At 44.5% G+C, this 17,205-nt stretch overlaps 1 protein-coding gene across 1 annotated transcript in view; it reads left to right on the top strand.

The window, feature by feature from the left end:
• The window catches only part of LOC126109783 (peroxidase-like), a 266,678-nt gene that overhangs the window by 157,304 nt on the left and 92,169 nt on the right, over positions 1-17,205 (top strand). The window contains exons 3-4 of the mRNA XM_049914842.1: positions 8,736-8,812; positions 13,179-13,326. Coding sequence (XP_049770799.1) covers positions 8,749-8,812; positions 13,179-13,326 — 212 coding nt within the window. The 5' untranslated portion in view covers positions 8,736-8,748. The remainder of the gene's footprint in view (positions 1-8,735; positions 8,813-13,178; positions 13,327-17,205) is intronic.

The raw sequence follows: 17,205 nt of genomic DNA, 5'->3' as shown, positions 1-17,205 counted from the left end.
CGATAAATCGCACAAATATAAGGGCTGTCAATTTGACTAAATAGCTAGGAATTACAATTACGACTAACTTAAATTGGAAAGACCACATAGATAATATTGTGAGGAAGGCGAAACAAAGACTGCACTTTGTCGGCTGAACACTTAGAAGATGCGACAAACCCATTAAAGAGACAACCTTCATTACACTTGTACGTCCTCTGCTGGAATATTGCTGCGCAGTATGGGATCAGGTACGATTGACGGAGGACATGGAAAAAGTGCAAAGAAGGACAGCTGGTTTCGTGTTACCGCGCAATAGGGGTGAGAGTGTCACTGATATGATACGCGAGTTGGGGTGGCAGTCACTGAAACAAAAGCAGTTTTCTTTGCGGCGATATCTATTTACGAAATTTCAAACACCAACTTTCTCTTCCGAATGCGTAAATACAGGGCTATTACAAATGGTTGAAGCGATTTCATAAATTCACTGTAGCTCCATTCATTGACATATGGTCACGACACACTACAGATACGTAGAAAAATTCATAAAGTTTTGTTCGGCTGAAGCCGCACTTCAGGTTTCTGCTGTCAGAGCGCTCGAGAGCGCAGTGAGACGAAATGGCGACAGGAGCCGAGAAAGCGTATGTCGTGCTTGAAATGCACTCACATCAGTCAGTCATAACAGCGCAACGACACTTCAGGACGAAGTTCAACAAAGATCCACCAACTGATAACTCCATTCGGCAATGGTATGCGCAGTTTAAAGCTTCTGGATGCATCTGTAAGGGGAAATCAACGGGTCGGCCTGCAGTGAGCGAAGAAACGGTTGAACGCGTGCGCGCAAGTTTCACGCATAGCCCGCGGAAAATTGGCTCATGCCAGAACTGGAGACCGACAGCGCCGACTTTATCTTTCAACAGGATGGTGCTCCACCCCACTTCCATCATGATGTTCGGCATTTCTTAAACAGGAGATTGGAAAACCGATGGATCGGTCGTGGTGGAGATCATGATCAGCAATTCATGTCATGGCCTCCACGCTCTCCCGACTTAACCCCATGCGATTTCTTTCTGTGGGGTTATGTGAAAGATTCAGTGTTTAAACCTCCTCTACCAAGAAACGTGCCAGAACTGCGAGCTCGCATCAACGATGTTTTCGAACTCATTGATGGGGACATGCTGCGCCGAGTGTGGGAGGAACTTGATTATCGGCTTGATGTCTGCCGAATCACTAAAGGGGCACATATCGAACATTTGTGAATGCCTAAAAAAACTTTTTGAGTTTTTGTATGTGTGTGCAAAGCATTGTGAAAATATCTCAAATAATAAAGTTATTGTAGAGCTGTGAAATCGCTTCAATCATTTGTAATAACCCTATATTTTGTTGATACCCACCTACGTAGGGAGAAATGATCATCACAATAAAATAAGAGAAATCAGAGATCGAACGGAAAGATTTAGGTGTTCCTTTTTCCCACACGCCATTCGAGAGTGGAATGGTAGAGAAGTGGTATGGAAATGGTTCGATGAACCCTCTGCCAGGCACTTAAGTGTGAATTGCAGAGTAACCATGTAGATGTAGATTGATGGTATTTTTTTTTTCATAGCAGGACCCATTTGGTTGGTATCCGTGGCGCCCTTACCGCAGAGCGGTGCATCGACGATACTCTACGCTCCGTTTTGTTGCCGTTCATGGCAAGCCATCCTGGGCGTACATTTCAGCAAGATAATGCCTGCCGGCGCATGGCGAGAGTTTCTACTGCTTATCTTCGTGCTTGACAAATCCTACCATGGCCAGCAATGTCGCCGGATCTCTCCCAAATTGAGAAAGTTCGGAGCATTATGGGCAGGGCCCTCCAACCAGCTCGGGATTTTGACGATTTGACGCCCCAGTTGGGCAGAATGTGGAACAGAGTCCCTCAGGATGTCATCCAACAACACTGTCAATCAATACCAAGCCGACTAATTGCTTGCATGACCAGAGGCGGACCGATATGTTATGGACTTGCTAATTTGTGAAGCTCTTTCTCTGGAATGGCAATGGCTCAAAAATGGTTCAAGTGGCTCTGAGCACTATGGGACTTAACATCTATGGTCATCAGTCCCCTAGAACTTAGAACTACTTAAACCTAACTAACCTAAGGACAGCACACAACACCCAGCCATCACGAGGCAGAGAAAATCCCTGACCCCGCCGGGAATCGAACCCGGGAACCCGGGTGTGGGAAGCGAGAACGCTACCGCACGACCACGAGATGCGGGCGGAATGGCAATGGCCTTGCCGCAGTGGATACACCGATTTCCCTCAGATCACCGAAGTTAAGAGCTGCTGGGCGTGGTCGGGACTTGGATGGATGACCATCCAGGTCGCCATGCGCTGTTGCCATTTTCGGGGTTGACTTGGCCTCGTGATGCCAATTGAGAAGCTACTCGACCCAATAGTAGCGGCTCCGGTCACAGAAAACCATCAGAACGACCGGGAGAGCGGTGTGCTGACCACACGCCCCTCCTATCCGAATCGTCAACTGAGGATGACACGGCGGTCGGATGGTCCCGATGGGCCACTTGTGGCCTGAAGACGGAGTGTTTGCTTTTTCTCTGGAATAAATCATCCAATTTTTCTGAAATTTTAATCGTTTTTTGTCGTTACATGTCCCACATATCTACCGATTTTTGACTTACTGGGATAATTCGTCTCTGTTGCTTTTTTCTCTTATACTGTGTATTTAGGCTCAGTTTGTAGTAGAAGAGAATGTCTGCGGTGCTTTTGTTGCTTCCATTTTAAGGAGGTTTTCCGGTCTCGAGGTTTGAAAAAAAGATTTTTTTGAGTGTTCCGATTCTTTATACTCATATTAATATGCGATCGAAAGAATTTTGTGGGGAAATTATCGCTCTTACCTGCCAATAACGTTCTAGCCATATGGTCCACACTTGGACCGTTCGCGACTCCGATTGATATCTCTTTCTCTGTAACACTATTGAAACCTTCTAGATGGAGGATAGTATCGATACACGTGTTCTACTCGCCCACTAGGTGTCTCAAGAATATGCTTTCCACAAAAGTGAGATGAAAAAAGCGGCTATAGTGACATTTTATCGCAGGAGTTCAACGAATGAGAATACGCAGCACGATTAATGTTCTGAAAGCAGGTGTTAAGTGGAAGCAAGATGATTTGAACCGAACACTGGATACTTCCGATCATAAGCCACCACTGAGGAGTGACGTTATTGAAGTTATTCCTAGTGTGTATAAACATCTGACTCTAGACAACAACGCAAGTACTGAATTCATTAGTTTGGCGCCGGCCACAGTGGCCGAGCGATTCTAGGCGCTTCAATCTGGAGCCGCGCTACGGTCGCAGGTTCGAATCCTGCCTCGGGCATGGATGTGTGTGATGTCCTTAGGTTAGTTACGTTTAAGTAGTTCTAACTCTAGGGGACTGATGACCTCAGATGTTAAGTCCCATAGTGCTCAGAGTCATTTGAACCATTTTTTTCCATTAGTTTGGACATCCTCCAAAACACGTGTTTTCGAAGGTGAAAGTCGTCCAAGTAGCAACTGGACATGCCTAATTTTTAATTTAAATGTGTTGCGTATAGCATGGGAGTCATTGCGGGCACCGCAGCTCGCTCATTCACCACGAAAAGGGACTAGAGGCGCCTCAAGCGGCTCCGGAACGCCCTATACTTGCAATGTTAAAATAACGCTTATAAATTACATCTTTCCTCACAAAGTATTTGAGGTAGGAAGTTGAACTTTTTACAGATTATTTATTAAATATGGCCTACAACTTAACACAGGGATTTTACTTCAGTTATTAAAGATGATTTTTTTTTCAATTGTAACGAAAATTCACAACATTTTTTTGCAATTTTTTATTTATATATTCAAAAATATACAGTTTCTTGGAAAAGGCTGTGTTAAATTACGCAGAAGGTACTGTGTAACATTTACTGAAAGTTTGAAACAAATATGTTTGGAAGATCCTTAGAAAACATGTAATTAGTATGAGAAAATAAAAGTTTTGGGAATCGAGCGACAAAGATTGGATTAACTTTTTAGTGCATTCCAGGTCCATAGGATGAATTATCTTCATCCTCTGCAAACTCCTCCTCCAGCTTTCTCTTGTTCCTCCTCCTGTTTACTCTTGCTTGTATTTCTAGACTCTTTACAGCGCTGTCTGCAGCCCGAAGGCGTTCCTTGTCTAAAGCAAGCATCGCTCGTACCATGTTAGAACCTATCTTCATTCCCACATTTCTAAATACCTTGCACCTTACAATGTTCCCATCATTGAAAGTCGCAACAGCATCATACACACCAAAGTGAAGTGTTTCTATTCCAACAAATACAGTCTTGGGGATTCTCGACCATATAACACTATTTACACTTTCATTGGGGTTTTGAGTTTTTCCGTGAATACACTTTTTCAACAGTTCAGGTGCTGCTAAGTCTCTGAAAATAGGTTTAGCCACAACACATACTTTATCTCACATCACTAAAATGTACCTGATGAACACGGACGTTAATAATAACACCATTTGACAGCAGTTTAACAGCGCCACAGTGGGTCACGCCCATGTAGAACACATTTCAAAAAAAAATTTAAAAATAGTTGCAGTCTTCGGAATTGAATAAATTATATATCTATTAAAAGGTAATAGTCTTCAGATTCAGAAAACGCAAAAAAGTAAAAATTGAACTTTTCATGATTTTGAGCCTTTCCGGAGCCCCTTAAGCGTGTGGACCGGCGCTCATTCCAGACAAGAGACACCCGCGCTTTAGAAAATGAGATCTTCAAAGAAGAGGAAATTTGGCTTTGTAGCCCAACATTTTAAAGTTATGTACACAAAAATCGAACTCAAAACTTAAAATGACTATTTCTCAAATGGCTCGAATGACTCTAAGCACTATGGGACTTAACGTCTGAGGTGATCAGTTCCCTATAACTTAGAACTAGTTAAACCTAACTAACCTAAGGACATCACTCACATCCACGCCCGAGGCAGGATTCGAACCTGCGACCGTAGCAGCTGCGTGCTTTCGGAATGAAGCGCCTAGAACCGCTCGGCCACCGCGGCCGCCGAGTATTTCTCGAGACAATGATGTTTAAACTGTTTCGCATGCAAATACCCTGTGAAACTGGATGCCGTTTCAGGTTTAATAAGATAGACACTAGTAACTTTGGCGTGAATCTCAAAAAACAATACATTTTTGATAATGTTCGTTATTCATTTTCACTTAAAGGCAACAAATTAGGTCGATTTCCGGAACGAACGTTTTCAAGTGGTTACAATTTAAATAATGCACTTAATAAAATCTGACTTTCGAGGTTCACGCCGTAGAGAATTTAATTCTGATGATGTACATCTATGTTGATTGCATACTTACATCAGTCGAGCGACCCGTTTAGTAGCGAAATTCGCGCAGAGGTATTTTCACAGCCATTTAGTGCTGCACAGGCTCATCAATTTAGCGGCCATAAAATTATTTACAAAGGTCTTAAGATATTTTGCAAAAGCAGACATAATATCTGATGGGATAACCGCAATCACTGGTTTTTCCAGTCTTATGTATAATCCGTCTTGATTGCAAAAAATGCTTATTCACGTAACCGGTTTCGGTTGCTCCTGAATCATCTTCAAATCTGCAATTTCGGTTACAGGAGTAATCCGTCCATACATGGCAACCTTCACATGCTGCGTCACATAAAACTGGTTAGCAGAATGCACGTCTTTTACATTAATTGTAAAACTATTACCAACTGGTGGCGTCTGGTACATTTGTTACATTACATATGCACATACTGTATTAAGTAGATGTTTGTAATTTACTTTTATCTCTAAAAATAAGTCTACACCAGCGCCATGTATATAGAAATCGCCCTTTGTTTTTAGATCGTATAAAAATGATAATGTTACTGTGTATTTTAGTACTGAAGGACACATTTTAATCTTGACATCTACAGGTTTTAGTTAAGTATTTTTAGAGATAAAAGTAAATTACAAAAATCTACTTAATACAGTATGTACATATGTAATGTAATAAATGTACCAGACGCCACCTGTCGCTATTAGTTTTATAATTAATATAAAAGATGTACATTCTGCCATCCAATTTTATGTGACGCAGCATGTGAAGGATGCTGTGTATGGACGGATTACTCCTGTAACCGATATTGCAGATCTGAAGATGGTTCTAGAGGAACCGAAACCGGTCACGTGAATAACGTTTTTTGGAATCAAGACGGATTATAAATAACATTGGTCTTAAGATATGTACTTTTTTTATTTGTTAATAAAGATAAGTATCAAGATATTAATTTTTTACAGAAAAATTTTGGACATCTGCCAGAAATTATTTACGTAATATTTAAGATGTGTACTTTTTTGTTTGTTAATAAAGATTTGTATGAAAACATATTTTTATACCCAAAAAGTCGTCCAGGTGCGTGTAGGAGTCACGCACTCTGGGATCCTTAAAAACTTAATTACGTATGTAGACTGCTCATCCATTCCAGGAATCGGGAATCTCGGCCACTTTCACCTGCTGTCGACACAGATGTTCGCAAGATATCGGTTCCAGGGACTGCAAGATTTTCGAGAATGTTTTAATTTCGATAATATAAACGTGACATAAAGTCATGCAGGAGGCAGACCACCGTTATTATATTAATCAGCAGTTCTCCATTCAAGCTGACTGAGTCGCAGTGCGAAAAGTCAAACGTCAGGCAGGGAATGACGTGTTTCGGAATTTATCCATCATCAGACATCCAGGAGCGATTACTGCACATATACATGACATTTCAACCTGTATGTGAAACAAACGTTCACACACTACTCTGGATATCTAATGATGGACAAATTCCGTAACGCGTCATACGAGCGGTAGTCATTCCTTGCGTGATACCAGACTTTTACCATTGCGACGCAGTTCGCCTGAATGCAAAAGCACTGACTGTTTTAATTTCAAGTTTGACGTCGGATAGCAAATGACAATTTTTTTCGTGTGATTTAATTTAAAAATTAACAATTTTCGGATTTATTCCTGTACTTGCACTTCGAAACCTTAACTCTTGCCAAATTTCATTGCTGTAGATTAGCAGTATAGGTTTTGATGAGTGAATTTTCGAGTATAAATGGCCATATCTTTTGACTGCATTGACTTACGAGGGCGAGTCAAACGAAAACATTAAATATTTTTTTAAAAATTATTTATTGTGCGGAAGTGGTGGAAAGATGTACCGCTTTTCAACATAATCTCTCCTACGCTCAATGCAAGTCCTCCAGCGCTTACAAAGTGCATTAATTCACTTAGAAAAAAATTCTTCTGGTAGTCCGCGCAACCACTCATGCAACGCGTGGCGTACCTTTTCATCAGAACGGAACTTATTTCCTCCCATTGGGTCTTTGAGTGGTCCAAACATATGGAAATCACTTGGGGGCAAGGTCAGGTGAGTACGGTGAATGAGGAAGACACTCAAAATGCAGGCCTGTGATTGTTGCAACTGTTGTACGGGCAGTGTGGGACCTTGCATTGTCATGTTGCAAAAGGACACCCGACAGCAATCCACATCAGTTTGTTTTGATTGCAGGCCGCATATGATTTTTTTTAGGAGATCTGTGTGTGATGCACTGGTGACAGTGGTCCCTCTAGGCATGTAATGCTCCAAAATGACGCCTTTTTCGTCCCAAAAGAGAGTCAGCATACCTTCCCTGCTGATGGTTCTATTCGAAACTTCTTTGGTGATGAGGAATGGCGCCATTCCTTGCTGGCTCTCTTCGTTTCCGGTTGGTGGACGTGAACCCAGGTTTCGTCCCCAGTAACGATTCTTGCAAGGAAGCTATCACCTTCTCGTTCAAAGCGCCGAAGAAGTTCTTCACAAGCATCAACACGTCGTTCTCTCATTACAGGAGTCAGCTGCCGTGGCACCCATCTTGCACACACTTTGTGAAACTGGAGCACATCATGCACAGTGTGGTGTGCTGACCCATGACTAATCTGTAAACATGCTGCAATGTCATTCAGTGTCACTCGGCGGTTTTCCTTCACTGTGGCTTCAACTGCTGCAATGTTCTGTGGAGTCACAACTCGTCGTGCCTGACCTGGACGAGGAGCATCTTCCACTGAAGTCACACCATTTTCGAACTTCCTACTCCATTCGTAGACTTGCTGCTGTGACAAACATGCATCACCGTACTGAACCTTCATTCGTCGAGGAATTTTAGTAGGTTTCACACCTTCACTGCGCAAAAACCGAATAACAGAATGAATGCTGTTCTTCCCTGGTGCAAGTCGCAAGTGGGGCGGCCATCTTTATACTGATACTGCGAAGGTATGTGTGCATCTGCACTATGCTGCCACCTACAGGCCATTCTGCACGCTGCTTGTAGCACGCTTACCAACTTACAGGATAACGGCGCGAAATTTCCATTTGTTATTACAAATTTAAGGTTTTCATTTGACTCACCCTCGTAGAAGCTTCAGTCTTTCACACCACAAAGGAACAGCAGACCTCAATACGTGACACAATTTTCAGGTCGACACGTCTACCCGTTCTTGAGAAAAAGGGTTTTTAACGGTCGGACTGACAGATAGGGACATGGGCAACAAAGGGGATAAGTTGCAAGGGTTCCGATTTTACGGACTGAGACGCGAACATAAAATCAGGCTACGAGGCTGGAAAACGCCCTTAAACTCCATTACTGAATGCAACTTTTGCACGCATAAACGTCATTTCCGTATTTTTTTTGTTGCAGGTGCGGAAAGAAGATGGCGGCCACCGCGACGTTGCTGCTGACGTCGATCTGCGCATGCGCCGCACAGGCCCCTTACTGTGAGTATTCAACGCAGAAAAACAAAGAGTGTAGAAGCGTCATTCTAAGAATTTTTACTTGTCACACTGTACGGAGGTAACCCAGTTTAGTTGGTAACAGGAAGCGGTGACACTTTCGACCAAGCCTCCAGTGTCAGTGGAAAGGGAACTGTGGTGTTGTTTGAGCTACGACATCGTGCGTTATCTATTGAGCCTACTCTGATAAGCCAGAACATTATGACCACCTACCTAATAGTCGGTATGTCCACCTCTGGCACGGATAACAGAGCCGATGAGCTATGGCATCGAAGCAGTGAAGCCGTGGTAGTCCGCTGGAGGGAGTTGGCACCACCACACAAGTCACCTAATTCCCGTAACTTTCGGGAAGGGGTGCGATGAGGTGTGTTCGATCGGATTCAGATCTGACAAACTGCCTATTGGCTTCTGTCTCGGGTTCTTCGGCCGACGTTCATATAATGATCTTTCTGACGTTTCGCCAGCACGAGTGGCTGGCATTGTCAAAGCTTCACCCTCCATTGCCGGTGGTGAACTGGAGGCGAGCTCGCGGCCGCAGACTATATGTACCTGGCGCGCCAACGTCCGAGGGCTTCTCCGCGGTCATTTCCGGTGCGGTTCTCCTCTTGCTACCTGCGACGGTCGTTCGCTGCAGCACGGGAAGCCAGGATCCGTTTACCTTAAGGCTTTCCTCTTTCTTGTTCAAACTGTTCGCGTGTTTTTGGATTTCTACAGCTTCTCTGAACAAGCGCGTGTGATAGTGCTTCTCTACAGCCAGAACTTCCGTGTCGGCGAATTTTATTACGTGGTCGGTCTCATTCAGTGCGTGCTCTGCCACGGCCGATTTCTCCACCTGCCCCAACCTGCAATGTCGCTTATGCTCTTAGATCCTGGTGTTGATGGATCGTCCAGTCATTCCGACATAAACTTTTTCGCATGTGCATGGTATACGGTATATTCCTGACATTGCAAGTGGGTCTCTTTTCTCCTTCGCCGATCTAATACACTCTTTGATCTTCCTTGTCGGTTTGAAAATCGTCTTTACGCCGTGTTTGCGCAATATACGGCCGATTCTGTCCGTCACTCTGGGAATGTATGGCAGAAAGGCCGTACCCGACATTTCTTTTTCTGGTTCATGGAGCTCGGCTCCAGTTCACCACCGGCAATGGAGGGTGAAGCTTTGACAATGCCAGCCACTCGTGCTGGCGAAACGTCAGAAAAATCATTATATGAACGTCGGCCGAAGAACCCGAGACAGAAGCCAATAGGCAGTTTGTCAACAAGTGGCCACGAAAGCCTTAACAGTTTTGGATTCAGATCTGGCGAGATGTCGGGGTGGTGGACAGCACATCAATCGGAACTCGCCACTCTATTTCTCAAACCACTCCATCACACTCCTGCCTAATGACATGGCGTATTAACTTCCTGAAAAATGCCACTGCTGTTGGGAATCATGATCATCATGAAGGGCTGTACATGGTCTGCACCCAAAGTGCCATACTCCTTGGCCGTCATGGTGCCTTGCACGAGCTCCACTGGACCCATGGATGGCCACGTGAATGTTCCCCAGAGCATAATGGACCCGCCAGCAACTTTTCTCCGTGTTGCAGTACGGGGGTCAAGCAGATATTGTCCTGGAAGACTACGAATTCGCGCTCTCCTGTCGGCACGAAGAAAATGGTATCCTTCAGACCCTGGAAAGCTATGCACAGTGCCAATGGTCAGGTGCACACTTCAGGGATGAAAGTGTGTTCATCTCTTGGTCTCCCTCTACGATTTTTACCCTCCCCGCTGCCCTCCAATGCTAAATTTGTAATCCCTCGTGGCCTCAGAACATGTCCTACGAACCGGTCCCTTCTTCTTGTCAAGTTGTGCCACAAACTCCTCTTCTCCCCAATTCTATTCAATACCTCCTCATTAGATATGTGATCTACCCATCTAATCTTCAGCATTCTTCTGTAGCACCACATTTCGAAAGCTTCTATTCTCTTCTTGTCCAAACTATTTATCGTCCACGTTTCACTTCCACACATGGCTACACTCCATACAGATACTTTCAGAAACGACTTCCTGACACTTAAATCTATACTCGATGTTAACAAATTTCTCTTCTTCAGGAACGCTTTCCTTGCCAGTGCCAGTTTACATTTTATATCCTCTCTACTTCGACCATCGTCAGTTATTTTGCTCCCCAAATAGCAAAGCTCCTTTACTACTTTAAGTGTCTCATTTCCTAATCTAATTCCCTCAGCATCAGCCGATTTAATTCGACTACATAAACTGTAAATTTTCTTTAACAGCTAGAAAACGTAGGACTTTCTGAGATATGTCTATATCACCTGTTTTCCTTGATTTGCTGTAAGGAACCCAAATTTAGTAACATTATTATCCCCTCCGATAACTAAGTGGTCAGCGCGACGGACTGCTATGCCAAGGGGCCCCGGTTCGATTCCGAGCTGGGTCGCAGATTTTCTCTGCTCAAGGACTGGGTGTTGTGTTGTCTTTATCATCATCATCTCATCCCCATCGACACGCAAGTCGCCGAAGTGGCGTCAGCTCGAGAGACTTGTTTAGTGTGTGTTTATTTTCCTTTCTTGACAATGTTCTTTTAACTAAGAAATTTTACATTGTTATTCGACCTATAACCCATTTGTTAATAGTGACATCATTCCCTCAGAAGTGGGTGGAGCTTCCATTATATATAGTAAGACGTGCAGTGGTTTCTCCAGTAGTGATTCTCCAGCAGAAGGAGGTCCTTACTCATTGGTAATTCATCGTTTTATAGCTTTATAACTTTATGTATTTTCTTTAATGTATGTAGCCCTCTAATTAAAGCTTTGTATACGACTTGTAAGTCTGAAGATGACCACAGTAGTGGTCGAAACCGGTGACCGTAATAAATAAATTGTGATCAAGACTGTTTTTCATAGTAAACAGGTAAAAAGCTCATTATCGATTTCACACTTTTCACCTAGTACTAATGTTAATTACTATCAGGAAAGCAGTCTGCTCTTGGGATATGGGTGTTAACACGTAAAGGGAAGGTCAGAGAAAGAAATGGAGAGAAAGGGGGGAGGAGGAGATAGATATGGGGGAAGATGGGAAGAGACAATGGGAGGGGAAATGGACAGAGAAAGGCAGAGGAGTTAGAGAGAGGGAGAGGAAGAGGAGAAGACGGACAACAAAGGAAAGGGGAAGAGATGGACGGAGAGGGAGAGAGGAGGAGATGGATAGCGAGAGGGGAGAGGAGATGGGGAGAAGAAGGTAGGAAGAGAAAGAAGAGATGGAATGGACAAAGAGAAGAGGGGAGGATATGGACAGAGAGAGAGGGAGGGATATGGATAAGAGGGAGGGCAAGAGGAGATGGTGGGAGGAGTAGATGGACAAAGAGGTGTAGAAGGAGGGAATGGAGTAGTAGAATAAATAGCCGGGCAACACTGGGTACTCTCTGTGGTGTCACCGCCAGACACCACACTTGCTAGGTGGTAGCTTTAAATCGGCTGCGGTCCATTAGTACATGTCGGACCCGCCTGTCGCCACTGTCAGTAATTGCAGACCGAGCGCCACCACACGGCAGGAGACGTACTAGCACTCGCCCCAGTTTACGACGACTTTGCTAGCGACTACACTGACGAAGCCTTTCTCTCATTTGCCGAGAGATAGTTAGAATAGCCTTCAGCTAAGTCCATGGCTACGACCTAGCAAGGCGCCATTAACCATTTCTAGAGAGAGTCTCACTTGTATCATCAAGAATGCTGTATACAAATGATGGATTAAAGTTAAGTATAACCGCAGCTACGTCCTTTTCTTTATAGCATTCATTACGTATCCTGTTCCAGACTTCACGCCAGTCGGCGTGAGTTGACGCGTGCCCTTTCGGTTTCCTCGCCTTGTGTCTAGACTGACTTGTCTAGACACAACACTCTCAGCTTGACTTAACTAAATCGTGATCTGATTCTATATCTGTCCCAAGGTAAGCTAGCAACCAAATATCCGATCTCCATTTGAGGCTGCTTATTGTGGTATAGAAAAAAAAATGTAAAATACTGAGAATAAAAAAACTATATTCCCGGTCAGTCCCAGGGGTTTTACTTGTCACTCTTCGCTGGTATCACCTTTGACAAAGGAGATGGCCGGTGGCACAGTGGTTCGGAGCCCACGATGAACTGTATGTCCCCAAACAGCTGCCTGTACAAGTCAGTTCAAAGGCGGGGGGGAGGGGGGAGGAAGGCAACGGCATACACCTCCAACAGGACCACGCCTAGTAAAGTATTGTGTGTAGACACCAGCCTTCGGTCCAGCGACAGCTTCACGTTAATCTCTAATTCACCCAGTGTCGTTTACAGCACACTGCGGTTCTTTTCTTTTTCAGTTGACGGCGGCTTTGTGGGAGGCGGGGGCGGCTTCGGCGGCTTCGGCGGCTTCCAGCCGGAGAGCCCCAAGGACTTCGCGTCGACGCTGGGCGCCTTCCACACGGCGCTCACTCTCAGCCCGCAGGACCGCTTCCAGCAGCTCATAGGGTGAGCACCACTGCCCCGTCTGCACGGGCACGGAGTGATGTCAGGAAGAACTCCGCTTAGAGCTGCTAATACTGTTGTTTATTAAAACACGACCGGCTTCAAGCCGCATCATCATGCGAACCCACACGGTGAAAACCAAAGTACAGTGTCACCACATTTTGTGGACATTAAAGTTAATGAAGAAATGTCTAAAATGTACTCACAAACTTAAAAGATTATAGGCATACCCATCGTTTCTAATTAAAATTTACCGTCCAAAGAATGTCGTCAACACTGTGGCGAACGAAAGGTAAAAAGACGTACTCCGTTCTTTAAAATTTTGACTGCTTCTAAAATGAAATATATATAGTGAACGGACGCTCATTTTTTTTTCAAGAAAGAGGCCGGATTAGGGATGAGGAGTTGTGACTGCTAGCATGATTAGTCGCGGCACATGAAAATTATCATGTGGAAAGTACAGGGTGGCAGTGTCTTTACCAGTGTGAACAGCAGGGCAGCTCGGTGCAGGGCGGGGCAAAAGCAACCCGCACCAAACACGGAGAGAGACTAGCTGGCTGGCGGAACGGAAGCTATCCATATGGACCGAGGCCCACGAGAAAGACAGGCCGCGGCGAGTACGTCACGAAGGTAGTCCTGAACTCGCTCGCTCGCTCGCTCGAATCAGCACACAAACTACGTTTCTAAACCTGTTAACTAGCTAAATGTACTAGTCACGAATCTTGCCGCTCTTCTTTGGACCTTCTAAATCTCTTGAATCAGACACAGCTGGTAAGGGTCCCATACAGACGAACAATACTCTACGACTGGACGAACTAACGTATTGTAACCAATTTCCTCTGTTGAAGGAATGCATCGCTTCAGGACTCTACCAATAAACCGCAGTCAAGAGTTTGCCTTTCCCGTTAATGCTATAATCTGATCATTCCATTTAAAATCATTTCGAATAGTCACACCCAGATACTTGACGGATGTTACCACTTCCAAAGATTGGGCATCTGTTTTGTATTCGTACATTAATGGGAATTTTCACCTTGTTATACGCAGTATGTTACACTTACTAATATTGAGAGATAAGTGCCAGTCATTACACCACACATTTGTTTTCTGCAAATCCTCACTGATTTGTTCACAACTTTCGTGTGATACTACTTTCCTGTAGACTACAGCATCATCGGCAAACAGTCTAATGCCGCTGTCAAGACCATCAACCAGGTCGTTTATGTAAATCGTAAAAAGCAGCGGACCTATTACACTGCTCTGGGGCACACCTGAAGTTACGCTTGTGTCTGTTGAAGTCACCCCATTGAGGACGACATACTGCTCCCTGTCTCTTAGAAAACTTTCTATCCAACCGCATATGTCATCGGATAGACAGTAAGCGCTCATACAATTATTTTATACTACTGGCTATTAAAATTGCTACACCACGAACATGACGAGCTACAGACGCGAAATTTAACCGACAGGAAGAAGATGCTGTGATATGCAAACGATTACCTTTTCAGAGCATTCACACAAGGTTGCCGCCGGTGGCGACACCTATAACGTGCTGACATGAGGAAAGTTTCCAACCGATTTCCCATACACAAACAGCAGTTGACCGGCGTTGCCTGGTGAAACGTTGTTGTGATGCCTCGAGTAAGGAGGAGAAATGCGTATCATCACGTTTCCGACTTTGATAAAGGTCAGTTTGTAGCCTATCGCGATTGCGGTTTATCGTATCGCGACATTGTTGCTTGCGTTGGTCGAGATCCAATGACTGGTGGCAGAATACGGAATTGGTGGGTTCAGGAGGGTAATACGGAACGCCGTGCTGGATCCCAACGGCCTCGTATCACTAGCAGTCGAGATAACAGGTATCTGATCCGCATAGCTGTAACGGATCGTGCAGCCACGTCTAGATTCCTCAGTCAACAGGTGGGGATGTTTGCAAGAGAACAACCATCTGCACGAACAGTTCGACGACGTTGGCAGCAGCATGGACTATCAGCTCGGAGACCCTTGACGCTGCATCACAGACAGGGGCGCCTGCGATGGTGTAATCAACGATGAACCTGGGCGCACGAATGGCAAAACGTCATTTTTTCGGATGAATCCAGGTTCTGTTTACACCATCATGATGGTCGCATCCGTGTTTGCCGACATCGCGGTGAACGCACATTGGAAGCGTGTATTCGTCATCGCCATACTTGTCGTATCACCCGGCGTGATGCCATTGGTTACACGTCTCGGTCACCTCTTGTTCGCATTGACGGCATTTTGAACAGTGGACATTACATTTCAGATGTGATACGACTCGTGGCTCTACCCTTCATTCTATCACTGCGAAATCCTACATTTCAGCAGGATAATGCACCACCGCATGTTGCAGGTCCTCACGGGCCTTTCTATGTTCGACTGCTGCCCTGGCCAGCACATTCTCCAGATCTCTCACCAATCGAAAACGTCTGGTCAGTGGTGGCCGAGCAGCTGGCGCGTCACAATACGGCAGTCACTACTCTTGATGAACTGTGGTATCGTGTTGAAGCTGCTTGGGCGGCTGTACCTGTACACGCCATCCAAGCTCTGTCTGACTCAATGCCCAGGCGTATCAAGGCCGTTATTACGGCCAGAGGTGGTTGTTCTGGGTACTGATTTCTCAGGATCTATGCACCCAAATTGCGTGAAAATGTAATCACATGTCAGTTCTTGTATAATATATTTGTCCAATGAATACCCGTTTATCATCTGCATTCCTTCTTGGTGTAGCAATTTTAATGGCCAATAGTGTAGTATTCATCTTAAATTGTGATGGAATATTTTCTATAGTTATAGGATAAGTTATTCGGTAACCTTATGAAAGGTAACTGCAATCAATTCAGCTGTGACTCTGATAAGGTAAGAGGATTCACTGAAGAATTATTCGTGTAATATCTTGATTCCTGAATCGATGGCAGATGTGGTATGTGGCAAGTACCAGACAGTGGAGTAGATTCTCCCTCACAGCACTAGGCTCTCAAAGTGACCAAAAGGTAAAGGGCAATGTCTTCCAGCACCATGATAATGACAGATCACTCACTTCATCCGACACTGCAGCAGTGCTTCAGAGACTGGAGTTCACCGCTGTGTTACGTCCTCCTCAATGTCTGCAGCTGATGCAGAATTACTTCTCTCTGCTCCCAATAATGAGAGAAGACACGCAGGGGCATCACTAAGCGCCTGTCTGATGAAGAAATTAGGAGGCTGGGGGCACAGACAAGATGTCGACTTTTTCCATGACGTCTTCAGGAAATTTGTGCGCCGTTGGCATAAGTGTACCCAACTGTGCGGTGATTATATGAAAAAGGGGATTTCTGTAATTAAAGACCATTATTTAATGATTGTTTCGCCTCTAATTCATTAAAATATTCCCATCGAATCGCAAGACACAGAGATGGAGGCATTACTTCTCACTCAATCTTCGTAAATTTTGTCGAAGTAAAGATAGTTGTAACATCCCTGTTTAGGATAACTGATGATGGTTGAAGTAGAGAGGATATAAAATGTAGACTGGCAATGACAAGGAAAGCGTTTCTAAAGAAGAGAAATTTGTTAACATTGAGTATAGATTTGTCAGGAAGTCGTTTCTGAAAGTATTTGTATGGAGTGTTGCCATGTATGGAAGTGAAACATGGACGATAAATAGTTTGGAGAAGAAGAGAATAGAAGCTTTCGAAATGTGGGGATACGGAAGAATGCTGAAGATTTGATGGGTCTATCACATAACTAATGAGGGAGTATTGAACAGAATTGGGGAGAAGAGAAATTGGGGCACAACTTGACTAGAAGAAGGGATCGGTTGGTAGGACATATTCTGAGGCATGAAGGGATCACCAATCTAGTATTGGAGGGCAGCGTGGA

Source organism: Schistocerca cancellata, chromosome 12, assembly GCF_023864275.1.
Source record: "Schistocerca cancellata isolate TAMUIC-IGC-003103 chromosome 12, iqSchCanc2.1, whole genome shotgun sequence".
Taxonomy (NCBI): Eukaryota; Metazoa; Arthropoda; class Insecta; order Orthoptera; family Acrididae; genus Schistocerca; species Schistocerca cancellata.
Note: the sequence above shows the minus strand (reverse complement) of the source record. Positions and strands in the feature narration are given on the sequence as shown.